The 19195-nt window shown below is 36.5% G+C and overlaps 1 protein-coding gene across 1 annotated transcript in view; it reads right to left on the reverse strand.

Moving 5' to 3' along the window:
- The window catches only part of NRK (Nik related kinase), a 134923-nt gene that overhangs the window by 43278 nt on the left and 72450 nt on the right, over positions 1-19195 (reverse strand). Inside the window, exons 8-14 of the mRNA XM_010387120.2 lie at positions 16029-16159; positions 13763-13817; positions 9071-9149; positions 7825-8000; positions 6126-6189; positions 4546-5701; positions 1380-1487 (exon numbers count right to left, since the gene is read on the reverse strand). Coding sequence (XP_010385422.1) covers positions 1380-1487; positions 4546-5701; positions 6126-6189; positions 7825-8000; positions 9071-9149; positions 13763-13817; positions 16029-16159 — 1769 coding nt within the window. The remainder of the gene's footprint in view (positions 1-1379; positions 1488-4545; positions 5702-6125; positions 6190-7824; positions 8001-9070; positions 9150-13762; positions 13818-16028; positions 16160-19195) is intronic.

Raw genomic sequence — 19195 nt, forward strand, 5'->3', positions numbered from 1 at the left:
AATTGGTATCATATGACCCAGTCTGGGACTTTTGGTTTATGAAGCTGATCTTTGGAAGTTTATTGACACTACTATTAATCTACAAAAAGATTGTTTTAGATGGCTGGCTATTAGGAATACTGGCTATGATGATGATGCTACCTTGTCTAGACAAGAAAACCTACAGCTCTGGCCTCACCAATATATGTACTAAATAGGATACTACAAACATAGTCATGAAAACAGAAGTCAAAGTGGACACTAGGACTAACTTAATTATTCTTATAATTGTAAAACAAAACAAAACAAAACACAGATTAAATGACCCAGACCCTGTCACAAACTGCATCCCAGACTAGAGCTAATCAAGGAAAAATATTTGTGTGTTTGTGTTACAAACTGAAACTGCCAGCATTTTTCATGTACAATATTTTTGCTTAAAGAAAGACTGACAAACTGTGATTATTCAAACTCTGGGTATTTGGTAGACATTTTATTTTTAATGAATAAAGTAAGCCTGTCAAGTTAAGGGGAAAAAACAGATGCTACAATTTAGCAATGATAAAATTTGAGCTTGCAAAGGAAAATTAGAATTTTCAAACATATCTGCCACCAAGCATTTGACAACTTAACAATATTCAGTAACTTTTATGATGTACTTGATGGTAACATTAACAAATGCTGTTTTTTGATATTGTATAATGAAACATGTAAATGTCTGGGAAGATCTACATACAAAGTGAACTAATATTTTCCAACTGACCAATGCATGAAGTTAAAAATCATGCATAAAACAAAACATCTATTTATAGCATAAGATAGACAAATTGAGTTTTATTATTAACTGAATATACAACATTTCATTGATATGGTTTTAGATTCCACTTCTCTAGTTTTGGTATATTATTCAATAATTTACTCAATTATCTAGACAATCTATGAAAATTGTCCCTTTCCAACTACCTATGTGAGAGAAGCTAGCTTTTATTCGTATACTTCAACCAAAACAACACATGGCAACAGATTGAATGCAGAAGCACATGTGAGAATCCAGCTGTCTTTCATTAAGCAAGATAGATTTAAGAGATTTACAAAAATGTAAAACAATGTCAATCTCTCTAAAATTTTGTTTTGGGAAAATACAGGTTTTTCATTAAAAATGTGTTTCTTATGTTAACATGTAATAGTTTCATTACTTTTAAATGAATTAATATTTCAAATGTTTTTCAGTTTTAACTTTTAATAAATTAAATATTATATGATACAATCCATGTAGTAAATGAAAGCTTTTTGAGGTCCTCATTGTTTAAGAGTATAAAGGGACACTGAGACCAAAAAGCTTAAGAACCACTGTTCTAGGTTCTTACTAATGTCATAACAACTCATATTGAAAAATTTACCTCAATTTTTTTAGGATTTGAAATGTGTGGCTGCAATGGCTCCATTTGGACTTCAGCCTGAATCGAATGAAATGCTTCATCATTGTCTGATGATTCATCTTCTTTGTCCTTTGAAATAAGAAGGAAAGTAACTGTTTTAATTGTTGTTAAAATGCAAGTGATAGGAACAACTTCATCATCTTAATGCTGAGTTGTTCATATGTATTATATAATATATAATTTAAAACAATACACAATTTAAAAGAACAATATCCAAATACTAAAAATGATTTAAACCAGTAGTTTCTAATAGTGTTTGGTTCTGGATCCCTTTCAGAATCTGAGAAATGCTATAGACTGTCCACAGAAAATTGCATATAGACACGCCTATTATATATATTTTCTGGTGGATTGCTGACCTCCTGAAGTTCATCTACAAGGTCCAGGTTAAGAATCTGTGGCCTAAAACTTGATTAACTCATAACACCAAACTAACTGTCACATTTAGCAAGCTATTATTAACTTCAAAGTTTGGTCTTCCTGAGCATTGGAAGATCTTTCTCCCTAATTGAGCTCTAGGAGTTTAGGAAACTGTTTTCCCCTTTAATCCAATCAATATTATCTCTTCAACTGAAAGATTAATAAAAATGCATTTTTTTTTTTTTTTTTTTTGTTTCTTGCTGGTGACTTAAAGCACCCACCTATGTCTCTCAACTCTAATAAAATTTCAGGTGTTATGAAAGATCTGTGACTTTGACTATATTATCATTAATTTTCTTTTCCTTTATATTTTCTTCAATGACCACATATAAAGATATAAATGCTTGTACAAGAGCCTAGAGTCATGAGATTGGTAACTATTATTTATTGACTTTTAAAAATTTTAGAATGGCTTTCCTTTTTTTTTTTTTTTTTTTTTTTTTTTTTGAGACGGAGTCTCGCTCTGTCGCCCAGGCTGGAGTGCAGTGGCCGGATCTCAGCTCACTGCAAGCTCCGCCTCCCGGGTTTACGCCATTCTCCTGCCTCAGCCTCCCGAGCAGCTGGGACTACAGGCGCCCGCCACCTCGCCCGGCTAGCTTTTTGTATTTTTTAGTAGAGACGGGGTTTCACCATATTAGCCAGGATGGTCTCGATCTCCTGACCTTGTGATCTGTCCGTCTCGGCCTCCCAAAGTGCTGGGATTACAGGCTTGAGCCACCGCGCCCGGCCTAGAATGGCTTTCAACATGTATGTTTAAAACAATAATTGACAATAAGTATGTGCCATGCTGGTATCACTGAATCTTTCAGAGATCAATGAAAGTCTTATTCATAAATGCGAAACCCATTAGATCTAATTGATTACTAGGGCTCATCGAGAATAATCATTAGCGTTTTAGATGAGCTAGTTTTTGCCAAATGTCACCATTCTAGACTTAAACCTCCCCTTTCTCCATCTAGTTTCTTGCTCTTTATAGTTCCCTTTTTCTCTGAGAGCTAGACATCCATTTTCCCTTTTGGGCCTTGCTTCTCTTGCTGCTCCTACCTTTTCTCATGTTAAACATGTCAACAAATTAGCATTTGTTTAATTGGCTCAATGTGCACAAACTCAAAGAATTTCTTATGTAGATACTCAGATAAAATTCATTTGTAATTACTGCAACGATTATTATTAGGTAAATAGATGTGGATAGAAGGGTATAAGTTAGGATCATCACAATGATTCCTTTTACACAAATGGATGTGGGGAGTATTAGAAAACAACTGCTCCCCTAATCTTATCTAACCTCATTAATTTGTTATCAAGCCCATAATTCTTCATTATCAGTTTAGACCTACCAGATTAAATTCAATAGCTCCAGGAAAATCATATTCACTTTTTATTAAATGATTTTTGAAACAGTTACGTTTTAGTGACTGTTCCTAGATAAAATGGAGTTTGACATACTATATTCCACATTTCTAAAGGGTACGGATGAAACCACCCTTATTAATTTATAAAATCAATCACAGAAGAAGAGAGGGGAGGAAAAAAATACACCAAGTTTGCAGCACGTTTAGCATTAATCTTTAGGTCAGCTTGCTCTCTGACCTCCTTCCTCAATAGATGTTTGTTGCCTACTTTCCTAGAATCATGTAGACCTTGTTGCAACATCATCATTCCCCTTAACTGCTCTGTAGATAACAACTTGAACATTATGAAATGTTGTTTTCCCTTCGAGATATTTTTTCAGGTCTTGCATACCAGTGAAACTATTGTCAATCAACTGATTTGAAGGACCCCACTGACGCCAATTGGTCTGAAGGACCCCACAAGAGGCCGACTCACCAAAAAATGCAGTTTCCACATCCCGATGATTTCAAGGACCATCAATCTTACCCTGACCAATCAACAACTCCAATTATCCAGCACCTCACCCTGTACAATCCCCTTAAAAACGCCAACCCAGAACTCCTCCAGGAGATGGATTTGAGGGTCTCCTCCCCACCTCCAAACTCTTCTCCTGCTGCATCCCTGATGCATGTGTACTTGGTCTGTTACTATGCAGTGGGCATACGAACCTGTTGGTCTTATAACACAGAGAATAATTTGTAAATTGTTTCATGTTCTGTGAGGCCACATAATTGATTAATTATGTAAAACGGGCAGCACATTAGTGAAACAAGTCATAAATATGGTAACCATATACAAAATATTTTGGAAACTGCTTTGCCTTCTCATTTTAACCTTGATTTAAACATCCTGTAGTACAAAAATGAGTGTAATTCACTCAGTTAGTATAGTTCAGCATTCTATTGGAAGAAAGGATAAACTAACTTAAAGGTTAGAGTAACAAAAGCAAATTTTGTTTTGTGCTTATTTTTGATGAGTTATCTTTGAAATTTTAAGTTATGAAAGTAATTTTTAAAGATCAAAAATAGTAATTTTAAATGTGCATTTGTTGACGCTTGATTGGATAAAGAATAATAGACAGAAAACTAATAATTAAAGCTATATTTCAGTAGAGATATTGAAAAATATTTTTCTCATATTTAGTCACAATTATCTAGAAATTTCAGGAAAATTTATTTGAAGTACAAATTATTTATCTTCTGTGGAACACAAGGAATATTTATTTCATTTGGTTTTACTGAGAAAAATCATCAGCATGAGCTATCACATTTTCTCCTCATTTTTGACTCAGAGTAAAAATATCAAAAATTCTTACTTTATCAACTTGTCTCAATTCTTCCTCATGCTGATTAAAGATATCTTCCCATCTGTGTTGGCGCCTTCGCCTGCGGGCTTCTAAATCTGAGAGTTCAAGCTCTTCAGGTCTCCGTGATGACTTTGCCCTGAACCTCTTTGGCGATAGTCTTTTTGCCAGTGCTTGCCTCAGAGTAGAAACTTTAGATTTTTTCTCCCGTGCCTGTTCTGGTTGTGAGTAAAACCTATTTGATGACAGATTTTCCATCAGGGTTTGCAACGGACCAAGTGGCTTTGAGTTATTTGAGTTTGGTGCTCGAAGCAAGTCTTTTGATAGTCCCTCTATCAGTGCTTGAACTGAGCCAATTGCCTGTGGGGGTTCTAGTGTCCAAGCCTGTGCCTGAGGTGATCTTTCAGTTTGACCCTCTACTGGAATGAGCACCTGAGTATCCAAATGTAGTGGCAGCAGCACATGGTGATCCTGTGATAGCAGGGGCAGGAATACCTGGGCATTTACTCGTAATGACTCAGGTTCCTCTGCCTCAGTCTCTGCCTGTGCAGGCTCGGCAGCCTGTTCCCGTACCTCTGGCTGTTCAGGTTCCTGGTTCTGCTCCAGCTCTTGTTCAGGCACCTGGTCGTGCCTCTGCTGTTGTTCAGGGGTCTGGCCCTGCCTTTGTTGTTCGGGTACCTGATCTTGACCCTGAAATTCCTCTGGTACTTGGTCCAGATCTTGTGGTTCCGATGTCTGGGTCTGGGTCTGCAGCTTTTTGGATACCTGGGCCTGTACCTGCAAAAGCCTAGGTGCCCTAACCTGTGCCTGTAGTGGCATGAGCACCCTGGCTGCCCTCCGTAGTCGTGGAGGTGCCTTAATCTGCATTTGTAGAGGTTTAGAGGCCTTAGCCTTCACCTGAGCCTGTAGTGGCATGAACACCCGAGCTGCCCCTTGTAGTCGTTGAGGTGCCTGAGCCTGCCCCTTTAGAGGCCTAGGTGCACTGTCCAGGGCCTGCAGTGGCATGAATACCCTGGCTGCTCCCTGTAGCTGCTGAAGTGCCTGGACCTGTGGCTCTTCTCGATCAGGAAGCCACCTTGGCTGAGAGGGTTCTCCATGCAGGACTCTAAGTGGTCTGCATCTGCTGCTGGTTGGCAATCTCAGAAGCTCATGAGTGCAAGAGGGTCCTCTAAAATAAACACACAAATTATTGGCATACAATTAGAATTTTTAGTGGAATGGAGCCATTCAGGGGCATTGTTTTTACTTTAAAAGATGGACATTTTCTGCAATGAAGATATCTTCAGTTAACCTTTCCGAAATCATTCCCTTAATGTCTGAAATATTCTGCAGGTAACATTTGTATTACTAATGTATTCAATTAATGAAATCTGATATCTACTTGATCATTCACTTGCCAGATATTAAGGAGTCTTTGGGTAGTAATAAAGAATTCTCCTCACATTTTCACTCAATATCTCTTAAAAACAGAGATTTGTTATTTGTTGTATCAGAAAGAATTAAGTCTTTCTGAGTCAAAGGCAACAGTATGGAATCAACTGCCTTATGTGAATTGCTATCATCAAATTATATATGCAATTTGTGGAACGCACCTGAATCTTCTCATGGTGTACTGTTCCTTAATAGCTTCTTCTCTTTCAAAGATCAAAGGTATTCCTTTTTTTATGAAAGAGAAAAACATAATGCATAAACAGTCAGCAGATAAGCATGTTATCCACTTTAGTCACGTTGTTCCCTCTGCTTCTCAGGATGTGGAGTGAATTACAAGGGCAAGAAGGTAGCCCTTCAAACGTACTTGGTTTGTGATGTAGACCATATTCTAGTTTCTAGGCCCACTTTTGCAGCACAATATAGCTATTGCATGCAGATTAATTTCTCTGAACAGAGAAAAGAAAATTTAGCAATCTGATTTCTGCAATTCTAAAGAGAAAGAAGAGAGAATGGGACAAAGGGAGAATGAGACAAGAGAAACTCTAAATAATGGTGAGCATAACTTAAAGCTGTGGGCTCTAGATGTAAGGACTTTATGGCTTGAAACTGATATTTGGTCTTTTCAATGAGAAGGCAAATTCTTAATTCTGTGTTTTACACTAAACACATTGAAAACTTTCAGCTTCTTTCCTATCAGCTGTACTACGACTACTGAAATATAGAACTTATAAACAAGAGTTTTCTTTTGAATTTCCTGTATTAAAATGTTTAGAGCAACTATATTTATATCTTTAGTGTAACTTCCATATACATGGAACTTTTCCTACAGGTAACATTTTGAAAATTTTGCAACTCTGGAAATTAGCAAATTACCAAGTAGATGTGTGGTTTTCCTGAACCCATTTGAAACTGGCTGGCCTCTGTAATGTTGGTTCAATAACTTCATTACCACAGGCAAATAAATTAACTTGTTGCTCCTTGCCTCAAAACATGATACATGTACAGATACAACAAGCCCCACTGCAGTCAATCCCACAGCTGATCTGAGGATGCCTGCTTTTACAAGTTTTCCCTTTTACATTCCATTGTTACTCTCAACTCTGCCTATGGTCCGCAAAATCAAATGTGGAATATGTAACATAACATATAAAGTTAGAACTTCCCAGGGGCTTCTTCTGGACTTGGTGAAAATCCATTCAGGCACCTTTGTTTTTATTGTTTTTTTTGAGGCAGCATCTTGTTCTGTCACCCAAGTTGGAGTGCAGTGGCACAATCTTGGCTCACTGCAAATCCTGCCATTTTTAATAGAAGTTCACTTTTATTAATAGACAGAAGTTTATGTTTATTTGTATAAATTAGTTCCTTTAATTATATTTTATATTTGGATTTAGTACATAAAACAAGCTTTATATGGTGCACAAATACTACTTCAAAATTAGCAGTCAATAAATGGTTAATTACAAATCCATTTATCTCTTGTAGAGTCAAAATGTCAGCTGAAAAAAACAGTAAGATATACTTATTTTACCTTTTATCTTTATTTTATTTAGTTACTTAAAATTGGCATATCACAAAATTTTATTGGATGCTTTCAAGGTCTTCGTAAATATGAACATTTGTCAGGTGAAACTGGCAAGAATTAGTAACTATACACACACAGACACACACACACATACACACACACGCATGTTAGAGATAATCAAATAAGAGCACATGGCATGTTAATGGAAAAACTAAATATCAAAGGCCTCAGAAGTTTTCCTTTCAATCTAATTCTTAAACAAATATTTTTTCCTGGAAACAATGCATGAATAAACTCTGAATATTCATTTCAGTAAAATAAAACTTCACAGATTCTACCTTTTTTCTGTCTTTTTTTAATGATTCCAGTAAGATGCCTCGTTAATGACTCAACAACATGTCGTTCATTTTTTATTTCCCGAACAAATGGGTGATGAAGCATGTTTGCAGAAGTAGGACGAAACAGGAAATTTTTTATCGTACACTTTTCCATGAAATTGTGGAACTTACGGGACCTAAAAAATGAGTCAAAGAGAGAAAAAATGTGTTCTCAGGCCTGCCAGACCTCTTCCCACCACCACCCACATGCCTCTCTGAAAATCATATTTGGAGAGAGTTGCCTTTAGGTATTATTATCTTTTCAATTGACAAATATCCTGCAGTTTGGCAACACACATTATAAAGTGAGGCCATTTAGACCTCAGAAAAAGAAGCAAGAGTAGTCAATAGCATATTCCATCTAAATTACAGTAGAAATTTCAATGAGTTAACCGTATGTACCTGGTAAAAACTCAAGTGCAGATATGATGATTAAATAGTTAATGTGATATATGAGTCTGCAAGACTAGATTGATCAGCCCACAGCAGTCATACTCTGTATTTTTCATTTGACTATACGCAGTTTTAACTACAGAGGAATGAATATAATGATCTAAAAAGAGGGTGCTAAAAGCACCAGGACTAACTAATCTTGTAAAATGACCCATGAAAATAGATGTGGCCATAAAAACTGAATCCATGGAAAGGGTTAAATTGAATTTCAATGCAGAATGTTAGCAATCAAATCACAGTCACCACTTCTACCAGGGAAAGCAATAAAAACTAATAATAAACAAAAGTTTCAGGTACAAGATCAACAAGCTTCAGAGAGAAGTACTCCCAAGTTTAGCTGGCATGTAAGTGCCCTGGGAGAACAAGTCTTCTGCTCTAGGTCTGTGTGTGTTTAGTTTAAAGGACTAATCAACAGGGCTGCATATAACTGACTGCCTATATAAGCACCACAAGAAACTTCACAAATAGTTGCCAACAGTTCATCCTATTACTGGGGAAACAACTGAACATGCCCATTAATGGCAGTACAGTAATATCATCAGAAAATACTATAGAGGATATTACTTATTTAGAGTTGGCTAGCTACCTCTTAATGAAAACTGGTCATTTAGACCTCCCGGTTAAGATATTAGATTTTAGGAAATATTGTCCAACAAGGATGGTGGAGCAGGACTGACCAAATGAATTAAAACTTCTTTGCTAACATAAAAATGTCAAGTCAATGTAATTAGGAGATCAAGACATTCATCTTTACCATCCGCTGGATTTGACTGTGGGAGCAGATTCACGCAAAATGACGAAGAGAGCTTCCAAGGGTTGAAGGTTACACAGAGCTGCAAAGGGAAATAGATAAATTTAGAAAGAATGAGAAGGGTAACTAAAGAACGCACTCCTCATTCCAGAGGGCATTCTTAGTGATCTTTCGCATATTATGTTGAGTAAACACTAAGGGACAAATAGATACAAAAGAATGTATTTCAAAAGAAAAAGAAAAACTTGTTTTAACGCAATGTTGCAATATATAAGATTTTCAAGTTTCACTACCACTAAGTAGGATAAACTAAGAGTAAACTAGACAAAATATTTGAAATGTATAGTTGATAATTTACATCTAGAAAAGTTAACTGAAAGTGAAACAAGCACACCTCTATGTTTTTGTATTGCAGGTATTTAGTTATAAAATTGGAATATGCAATTATAGACTGAAAAATTCAACCAAACTACTAGCTTAGTACAATAATATATAAAGAAAAATGATTTAGTAGTCTAGAAAGCTTAGAAGAATCTGTTTTGGAAGCTGAGAGTTCTAGAAAAAAAATAGGTATAGTGCAACTGTTAAGAATACACCCCCTAGAGTAAGAACATCTGGGTTCAAACCTAGCTCTACCTTTGTGACTTTGGGCAAATTACTTAATCTATCTGTATCTTGGTTTCTTCATCTGAAAAACAGGAAATGTAGCAAGAGGAAACCCTTCAAAGAATTGTCATGAGGATTAATTAGCAACTTACAAGTAAAAATGTCTTTACCTCGTAAACATATACACCTACTATGGATGCACAAACATTTTTAAAATAATTTTAAAAATCCCCCTCAAAAGTATCTGACATGTAGTAGATGCTAAATAAATATCAGCTATTGATATTATAACAAAGATGTTGACTCTATGGCACTTTGAGACTGTGCCAAATTACTGGACTTTCATTCTCTATTTCATGCACACAGGCATAAAAATAAAAACCTATTCCAATACGTGCTATATAAATTAATTACTTCATTGGTTTGGGAATTTTGGTTTTTCCTATAAGTGTTTAAATATGCCTCACTTTGCTTATTTCCTCTTGCGTTTTGATTAAAGAAAGTTGGCAGTGCAAAAAATCCCCAGTGGAGAGCCATACTGTCAATTTCATCTAACATTACAAGTGTGTCATTGTTGTGAGGATAATTTGGTATTAATGATTCTTGATACAGCCATCCTTTCTCTCCCGAAACGCATCCTCAGAAAAACCTAAAGTGACAAACTGGCCTTTCATAGTAGTAGACAAAAACTCCACAGAGTGATTTTATTAGGGCTATACAAAGGCAGTTAAGGGCCAAGATTTGTTTTCAATTACATGGGTATAAATTAATAGAAGGTGCATTTTTATAATTGAGACAGAATTAGCTCCAAGCACAAAATATCAGGATCATATTTAACCCTTTTTATTCTTTTACTATGTCCAAACAGTCTCCAGGTTCTCTCCTTTAAACTTATTGTAAGTGAGTTTGTACAATATTAAACAGTTGTCATTTATTAACATCTGAGCAACAGTCAGTCCACTGACAACATCTTCAGGGGTCAAGAGCTAGGACACAGACTAGGTAAGTTTTCTTTAACAGAAAGGAAAAGTTCACAAAGGAAGGGAGCATGGGGTGGGTACAAGTGCTATGTAAACAGTAGCTGTTTATGGTTTCCTATATAGTCTAATTTCAGTAATGTCAGTAACTGCCCCCTCTAACCCATATCTCATAACACTACCTAAATGTTCATCATTAGAGGCTCATTCCTTTGAAACAGCAAGCTTCTCTTAAAAATCACATTATCTCTTGAAGGGTCGGACACATATTAAACTGGGCTTAGTTTGAATTAGGTTACATAACGTGGTTTATTCTTAACACATGTTGAGATCTGAGGGAATCTTCTGAATATTGAAGGAATAGGCCTCTTGATGGGACAGGGGTAGATTTGAGCCACAATGCACTCAGGTAAAGATAGATATAGGGTATGAGAGAGCCACACTACAAGGAATAGAAGTAGGACTATGAAGAAGCAACATTGAGGATATTTAAAATGATCTACAATATCAAGGAGAATGCAAAATAGGGGAAAATATGGTCCAGGTTAAGGCAAGTTGATCAGTGTACAGCTTTACCAAGAAAGGGGTGTCAGGGTTAACTGTTGATCCTATCCCGCTTCTCCTCCAGGCACAGATGATCTTTTCTATAAAAGATAGAGACTAAAAACTACATCTATTCAAAATTAGTCTTTGATACTCTGATGTTTGGATGATTATTATAAATGTTCTGGCCTCGGTTTAAAGGTCCCCATATTATTTGAATTTCTACCCAGAACCTAGGGACTGAAGGGGTTCCTGGTTTACAAGTGTCCAGTTCTCTCTTTCTTGAACCACTACAACAGTGGTCCCCAAACTTTTTGGCACCAGGGACTAGTTTCGTGGAAGACAATTTTTCCATGGACCTAGGGGTAGGGGGTTGGTTTTGGGATAAAACTGTTCCACCTCAGAACAGCAGGCATGAGTTGGATTCTCATAAGAAATGCACCACCTAGATCCCTTGTGTGCTCAATTCACAATAGGGTTCCCACTCCTAGAAGAATCTAATGCTGTTGCTGATCTGACAGGAGGCAGAGTTCAGGTGGTAATGCTTGCTCACTTGCTCGCTGCTCACCTACTGCTGTGTGGCCCAGAGGTTGGGGACACATGCCCTATGGCATCCTGCCAGGGAGAAGTTATTCTTTCTTTCTCTTTACTTCTATGGAAAAGACTCACCAAAGGAAGACCAAACCAAGAGAATTTTGTTACCTGGAACTCAGAGGATATTATCAGATAATTGGTACTTTGGAAGGCCATCCCTTATGATGGCCTTTCCATGGAAAAAATAATTATAATCTGGAGGATTTCTGCAGTTAAACTGATGACAATTATTTCCACACAAAATTAATATTCCAGGCAATAAAGGACACTGATAAAAGAGAAATGTTTTAGTAGGGAGGCTATTTAGGGCTGCTCTCGACCAAAGTTGTACTATTCCAATTACTGATCCAGGCAGGCCAGCCCTATTTTCTCTCTTTGTGAGTTCCAAATCTCCTGGCCTTCACTTATCTTTTGTAAGAAGCTTGCCATTTGTGTAATCTGTGCAAAACTCCTTCTCTGCACTCCTGTGAGTTTGCTCACCAATACTTTTTCCCATAACTTAATATTTCAGAATGAAAAAAAATTAAAACAAACAAAGGTGACCCAGGAAGTACAAACTGCAAAATATAGAAAGTTGGTTTTCCGAAAAGGCATGGTGAGGAGCATTCAGAAACAATGGAAAAAAGATGCTACTCAATGCAGGCATGTATCCTAACCAAATCCATGCATCATCAATACTAATATGAAATATTAGTTGCTGCTGCTCAATTTAACATAATCTAAGTATGTTTCTAAAACAGAAATAATCAGGAGATGATGAGGAATAGTCCACATTCACTCAGTATCATTTCAATTTTATGTGTGTGTCATATGTAATCTTCTTACATTTTAACATTTTCCATTATCAATTTTTTATTCACCTAACTTAGGTACTTTGATGATTTGGGGGCACTATAATACAGGCAGAAGTAACATGATCTCCACAGGTGTCCTAGCTTTATCCCAGCCCCTCTTTGATATTCCAAGGGATATCAGGAATTTTCAACAATTATGTTACCGTTATTTCTATTTCTTGAAATTCCTCTCATTGGCCTTGAAACAAAATGCTAAGATCATTCAAGCTCATAAAGCTTGATGGGTGGACATTTTGCAGACAGAGCATACAAGAACATGTGAAACTATAGGATCTGCTTTGGAGAGGGGAAAGCAAAGCAACCCTCCCCATACCCCAGAAGGCATTACTTTACACTTCTCATCCAACAATACCAGAGATGCACTGTCATTTATACTTTTGGATTTCAGGTACTAAGGACAGCAAATATGCTATGCTCTGGAGTCACACATTAGATGGTTATCAATCACTTACACCCAAGTTTACATTCCGTTTTTACTTTCCTATCAGAAAGCAGTGCCTTGAGAGAACTGGATGCTAACAGGTCATTTAAATAATGGGGAGGTAGAGAAAACAAGATGAAATGGGCACTGAGGCAGCTGAAAGGAGTAAAGAGGGCACCAAAGGTAAGCTGACTTGACTCCAAAGGAAAAAAAAAAACAGGCTTACTTCCTGGTATTGCTGAAGATTAGCTCAATTTCATTGAAATGCTGGAGAATTTTCTCAACTATCACAGCCTGAGGCAGTAGCAGTGTGTGACTGTAAATGTTCTGGAATCTAAATATTCCACCAGGAAATATAGACTGGAATGCCAACCAGAATCCTTACTCTGGTTGCCTAGGATTGTCAGGACCAAATACTACTGAGACTAAACTGAAACAACACTCAATCTAAAATAAGATATCATAAGAAAGAAAAGCACAAGCTGATTTATACACCCACATCTAGCTATCCTGAAGAAAGCATTTGGTAATCACTGAAAAGGCCACCATTGGTAGTTTGGCACATAGTATGACACCTGTGTGGCCAGTGAAAGCTGAGTGGTACAAGTGACAATCTCATCTTCTTCCACAGAGAGAGATTTGTACAATTTGTACAGTACATTTCCCTAATCTTTAACAAATATCAAACATTTTTACTCACGAGGGGCTCCTTCAGCCATTTCAATGGCAGTAATTCCCACAGACCACACATCACTCTGCAAAGAAAAAGATGACAAAAAGTCACTTAAAAATAGGAAATTTGTAGTATTTAGAATGTCAAAACAGTGTTTAGTTGGGGATGTGGATGTCAATGCCAGAGCCCTTTTATGGGTTTCCTATAATGAAGCTTCATTACAGAGTGACATTATAGGAAGGCATAATCTGAGCTTGTGATCAGCCAGTACCTCACTGTACAACAGGTTGATAGGGAATGGGGTTAAGCGCAAGGAAAGTTCATCTTGGATGCATTGCTATTATTGCTTTACCTGAAATACCAAAATAAACTTGTCATAAAGACATTTTATTACATAGACCCACAAGTTGTATCATCTTGGGCAAATGTTTTAACTCCCTGTGCCTTAATTCCACTTTATGTAAAATGCTGATAATAGGCCAGGCGCGGTGGCTCACGCCTGTAATCCCAGCACTTTGGGAGGCCGAGGCGGGCGGATCACAAGGTCAAGAGATCGAGACCACGGTGAAACCCCGTCTCTACTAAAAATACAAAAAATTAGCCGGGCACGGTGGCAGGCACCTGTAGTCCTAGCTACTCAGGAGGCTGAGACAGGAGAATGGCGTGAACCTGGGAGGCGGAGCTTGCAGTAAGCCCAGATTGCGCCACTGCACTCCAGCCTGGGTGACAGAGCCAGACTCCATCTCAAAAAAAAAAAAAAAAAAAAAAAAAAAAAAATTGCTGATAATAATAGCATACACTTACATAGGACTGATATGTGTGTGTGTGTGTGTGTGTGTGTGTGTGTGTGTACTTCAGCAGTTCCTGGAATATACTAAACTAAGGCTAGAATTATAATGAGACTAGAAAATTATCTTCACTACCAACTATTTAGTATTTTTTTTCTTCAGATTGTGGAAAGGGCACAGTGCTAGAGATACACTGGCTGGCTAAATCGCTCCTAAACAGGTTTTCTGAATTCATTTTTTTTTTTTTTTCCTTGAGACAGAGTCTCACTCTGCCATCCAGGCTGGAGTGCGGTGGCACAATCTCGGCTCACTGCAACCTCTGCCTCCTGGGTTCAAGCGATTCTCCTGCCTCAGCCTCCCCAGTAGCTGGGATTATAGGTGCCTGCCACCACACCTGGCTAATTTTTTGTATTTTTAGTAGAGACAGGGTTTCGCCATGTTGGTCAGGTTGGTCTCGAACTCCTGACCTCAGGTGATCTGCAGCCTTGGAGGTTAACTGGATTTTTAGAAACCTAGTTTATAGATTTCTTAGCTTCAGTTGTGATAGTCTATGCTTAAGATTTCTTTCAGTTACATGGTGCTAAAAACTAAAAATAAATAATGAATACAGGTGAAAGTCCTTGGAAGACTGCAAAAAGTATGCAACTATAAAGCATTATTTTTTTAAAAAGCCACTTGAAGAACATGCTTCCATAGTCTTCATAGCTCCCAACAGCACTGAACATAATAGACTCTCAGTAAATAATTATTTTGCAGATCATGTAGAGGGCACTTAAGGAAAGGGAAAAGAGATGACTCTTAATCAACTTCAAGTATTGAGTCCTAGGTTCCACTCAGGGAGACCACAGTGAATTGTTTGGATGACTTACGTGGAGAGTGAGTGAGGTTTTTCCAGTCTATAGCAAATGGAGAATTTTCTTTCCACATCAACCTTCTGAAATGTGTACATGGATATACGTATATTGTTCAAATTGCAGTTTCAGTGGAAATTTTAATAAATAGCATGAATTGTTACTTAGTTTGTCTATTCCACTGATTTTCTGTGGTTTTGGAGGTGAAATATGCCAAGGATTTTCTCCATTACTCTGAGTAATCAAATTATTTTTTGTCTTTTCTGGAGCTAAGTTACTGTGGAGGTTAATAATTGGCTTTACATTTATTCATTTTTAAGTTTACAATGCCCTTTGTCCCTGGAAGTTAAATTTTTATATGCATATAAATCCACATTATATAATATTTTTACCAATAAGTGACAAGCAACATAAACTACACATTCTGCCTCAAATTCAGGTAACTCTCAGTGGGATACTTTGTCCACATTCTTAGAAAATATTATTTTATGAATATAATCAAACCACTTACTGAAATAAAGGCTTGTATTTCCTACTAGCATTTAATGTAAAAGGAGGAGCTGCTTGCTTTTTATTTTTTGTTTTATCATTAAAAATAAATGTTAATCAAAAATCCTTTCCAAATTGTAATTTCCACTGAATTCTCACACTCACTCTGTAATCATAGGAGCGTCTTGGGTCCTCATCACAGTCAATCACCTCAGGTGCCATCCAGTATGGTGTCCCAATGAAGCTATTCCTCCTTCCATTAGTTCTGCTCACCTGGGCACTCACTCCAAAATCAACTGCCAAAAATCATTATATGTCAAAATAATCAATCAGGAAGAAAAAGCTTAATAAGTTATTGCTTTAACTTGGAAAGCTGATACAAAAGCCACAATGAATAACAGATTTTCATTTCAGCCTAGCAAACTTTACCATGAAGTCTACTCCAGGAATACTGGAAAATAAGCTTTTGCTGTTATTTATTTTGGAATGAGACTCAGCAGTGCTATTATAAATCTACAGTAGGTTTGGCTGAATGTTTACCATGAATATTAAAAATAGTGTTCTGTCAGGACACTCTGAACCTCTGAAATGATAGCATATGTAGTGTTTGGACCTGGAACCAAGCTGAAGGAAGACAAGAACCATAAGTAAGATCAAAGAAATCTAAAACCTATTAGCACTTTATCAGGAAGCCTCACATATGATATGAGAAGGCTCTATCACACTGATAAAGAAAAATGAGTTTTCTGCTAGAATTTAGTTTAAATTCCTACATAGACCTTTTGAATCAGATGCAGGTATTTACTGTGGTATCTATATCTAACTTAGATTATAAAAGTTCAGTCTTCATCTGTGGGATACATTATAAGAAAATATTTGGTATGGTATCCTCAGAAACAGAAAAAAAGGCTAAAGTAGGCTGGGGTTATTTATTCCAGAAAAAATAAAACACGGATAAAAAATGAAGTAGATTTTCTAATTTAGAATGGTTTCCAGGAATCCAGAGGATGGCGAACAAAACTGACTGAAAAGAAGCTTCAGGAATTTAGGGGAAGAGAAGAAAAAGGAAAAAGAAAAGCCTAAGCGTTTAAGGCAGTCTTAAAGAATCTAACAAGAACGACAACAACAAAAAAATGTCCACAATATTTGTGAAGATCACCATTGGGTGTTGTACCATGTTTTTATCTAGATTTTTAAAAGAAACAGGTTTAATAATAGCCCAGCATTCTCACTATCCCTGTGAACTGGCATTAGGGGCCAAGAATTACCTAGGAAGGCCATAAGTTGGTATATGGCATATATCCAGAGGAGAAAATGAAAGGAGAAAAGACTAGAAGACTGATTAATAGAAGAAAAGAAAAAAGAGCAAGAGAAAGAGAAATGAAAGCCGAGACGAGATGAAACCTCAACAACTACATAGTTTAAAGTTTTCTTTCATGACCTTAAAGGCTGGAATATGAAGATTATTGAGCAATTGCAACTGCAATAGAATCATTTTTCCATCTCTTTTCCTTCTATCACTTCCTTTGGCTGTCATTAGGTTTGCTTTCTGCAACTTTCTTCTTATACTACGTTGTTTAAAAACAACTATAATCTTAAAAATTTAAAACAAATTGTACAAGAATTAAGTGTAAAAGATGTGTGATTAAATTTTATAATGTGTTACTTAAAAATAGTGATAATCTGAGAAATCTAGAATAAATTGTACAGGGACTACATGTAAAGTAAATCTGATTAAACTCTAATCCAGCAGTAGAAGGTCTCTCCTCCAGAGGAAAGTACATGAACTTTAGTGCATGGACATTGTGACAGATATTTCAGTGGCTTTTCATTTACGTACAATTTCTCTTTTGTGTTGTAAATGTTTGCGTTGACCAGCAACTTGACACAAGTATATGAGAGTGTTGCTCTATATGTGAACACAGTGGTTAGCCTTGTGATGAACTATCTATTCTGCATATTTAAATGTGAAATATGTATGCCCTTCATGTATTTTTTACATTTTTATTATTTATTCATTTCTTGTTTAGAGACAAAGTATCCCTCTGCCCCCCAGGCTAGAGTGCAGTGGCACAGTCATAGTTTACTGCAACCTCAACATCCTAGGCTCAAGTGATCCTCCTGCCTCAGTCTCTTGAGTGGCTGGGACCACAGGTGCGCACCACAATGCCCAGCTAATTAAACTTTTTTTTTTTTTTTTTTTTTTTTTTTTTGGTAGAGATAAGGTCTTGCTATGTTGCCCAGACTGGTCTTGAACTCATAGTCTCAAGTGATCCTCATGCCTCGATCTCCTAAAATGATGGGATTATAAGTGTGAGCTACTGCACCTGGCCTCTCCTTGTGTGTTTTAAAATTGTGTTTCTAGCTTTATAGCTTTTAGACAGACACAAAATAAATAATACATTGTCTTGAAACTACTTTCACTTATTCCAAGAGTAAACAATTACTACCTCATGCTTCTTCCAATGTTCCTAATGAATGAACAAAATCTCTACTATTGTTCTATCTGTTCAGCAAGAAAATGGGAAACATCTTAAGGTCATGTTCAGACACATGTTTACAAACTGTTGAAAAATAATGCAAGTGACTTATTTTCTATATCAATGGGGTTATCTGCCGCTACAATGTACTGACATAATTTTTATGGCATTATTCTAATAACTATTGACATTTATTTTCCACAATAAAGGGTACAATATATTGTTCCTTATGTGCTTAAGGACAAGAAAATGAGAAAATACGTGTGGTTATTTTCAAATAAATTCTATAACTCTGAACTCTGGCATAGAAAGCTAGGTACTTCCAGTCTTTTGATTTATAATTCTGAACTTGACTTGCATATTATTGGAGCATCAATTCTGATCAATATCATTTCTTTACATATCTGAAAAAATCCAAATAAGCAATTCATCCTTACATAATTTAAAAGTTCTTTGATATTCTTGAGAAAATACAAGTCTGTCATGTAAAACAATTTTTTTTAAATCCTTGCCCATGGCATCGACATTTGTACATGATAAATACTCAATTCAATTGTTGAAATAAACATAATAGCTCTTTCTAATAGAGGGTAAAGCGATGACCAAAAAGTAAATCCCCATTATAATTCAAAAGTTGTTTTATCCACATGATTTCAAAGAATCAGGTAGGTGCATCCTCTTTCTTTTGCCCCGCCTCCTCTCCCAAACAAATTTTCAAATTTTGACTGGTTTTGCAGGCAGGGAAAATCTAGCTCAAATAAGTAGAGGATATTGACAGGGACATGACAGAAAACATAGTTATCTTGAAGGAGCTTTCTCCATTAAGATGCTTTGGACTTAAAATACTATAAG

This window comes from Rhinopithecus roxellana, chromosome 10 (assembly GCF_007565055.1).
Source record: "Rhinopithecus roxellana isolate Shanxi Qingling chromosome 10, ASM756505v1, whole genome shotgun sequence".
Classification (NCBI taxonomy): domain Eukaryota; kingdom Metazoa; phylum Chordata; class Mammalia; order Primates; family Cercopithecidae; genus Rhinopithecus; species Rhinopithecus roxellana.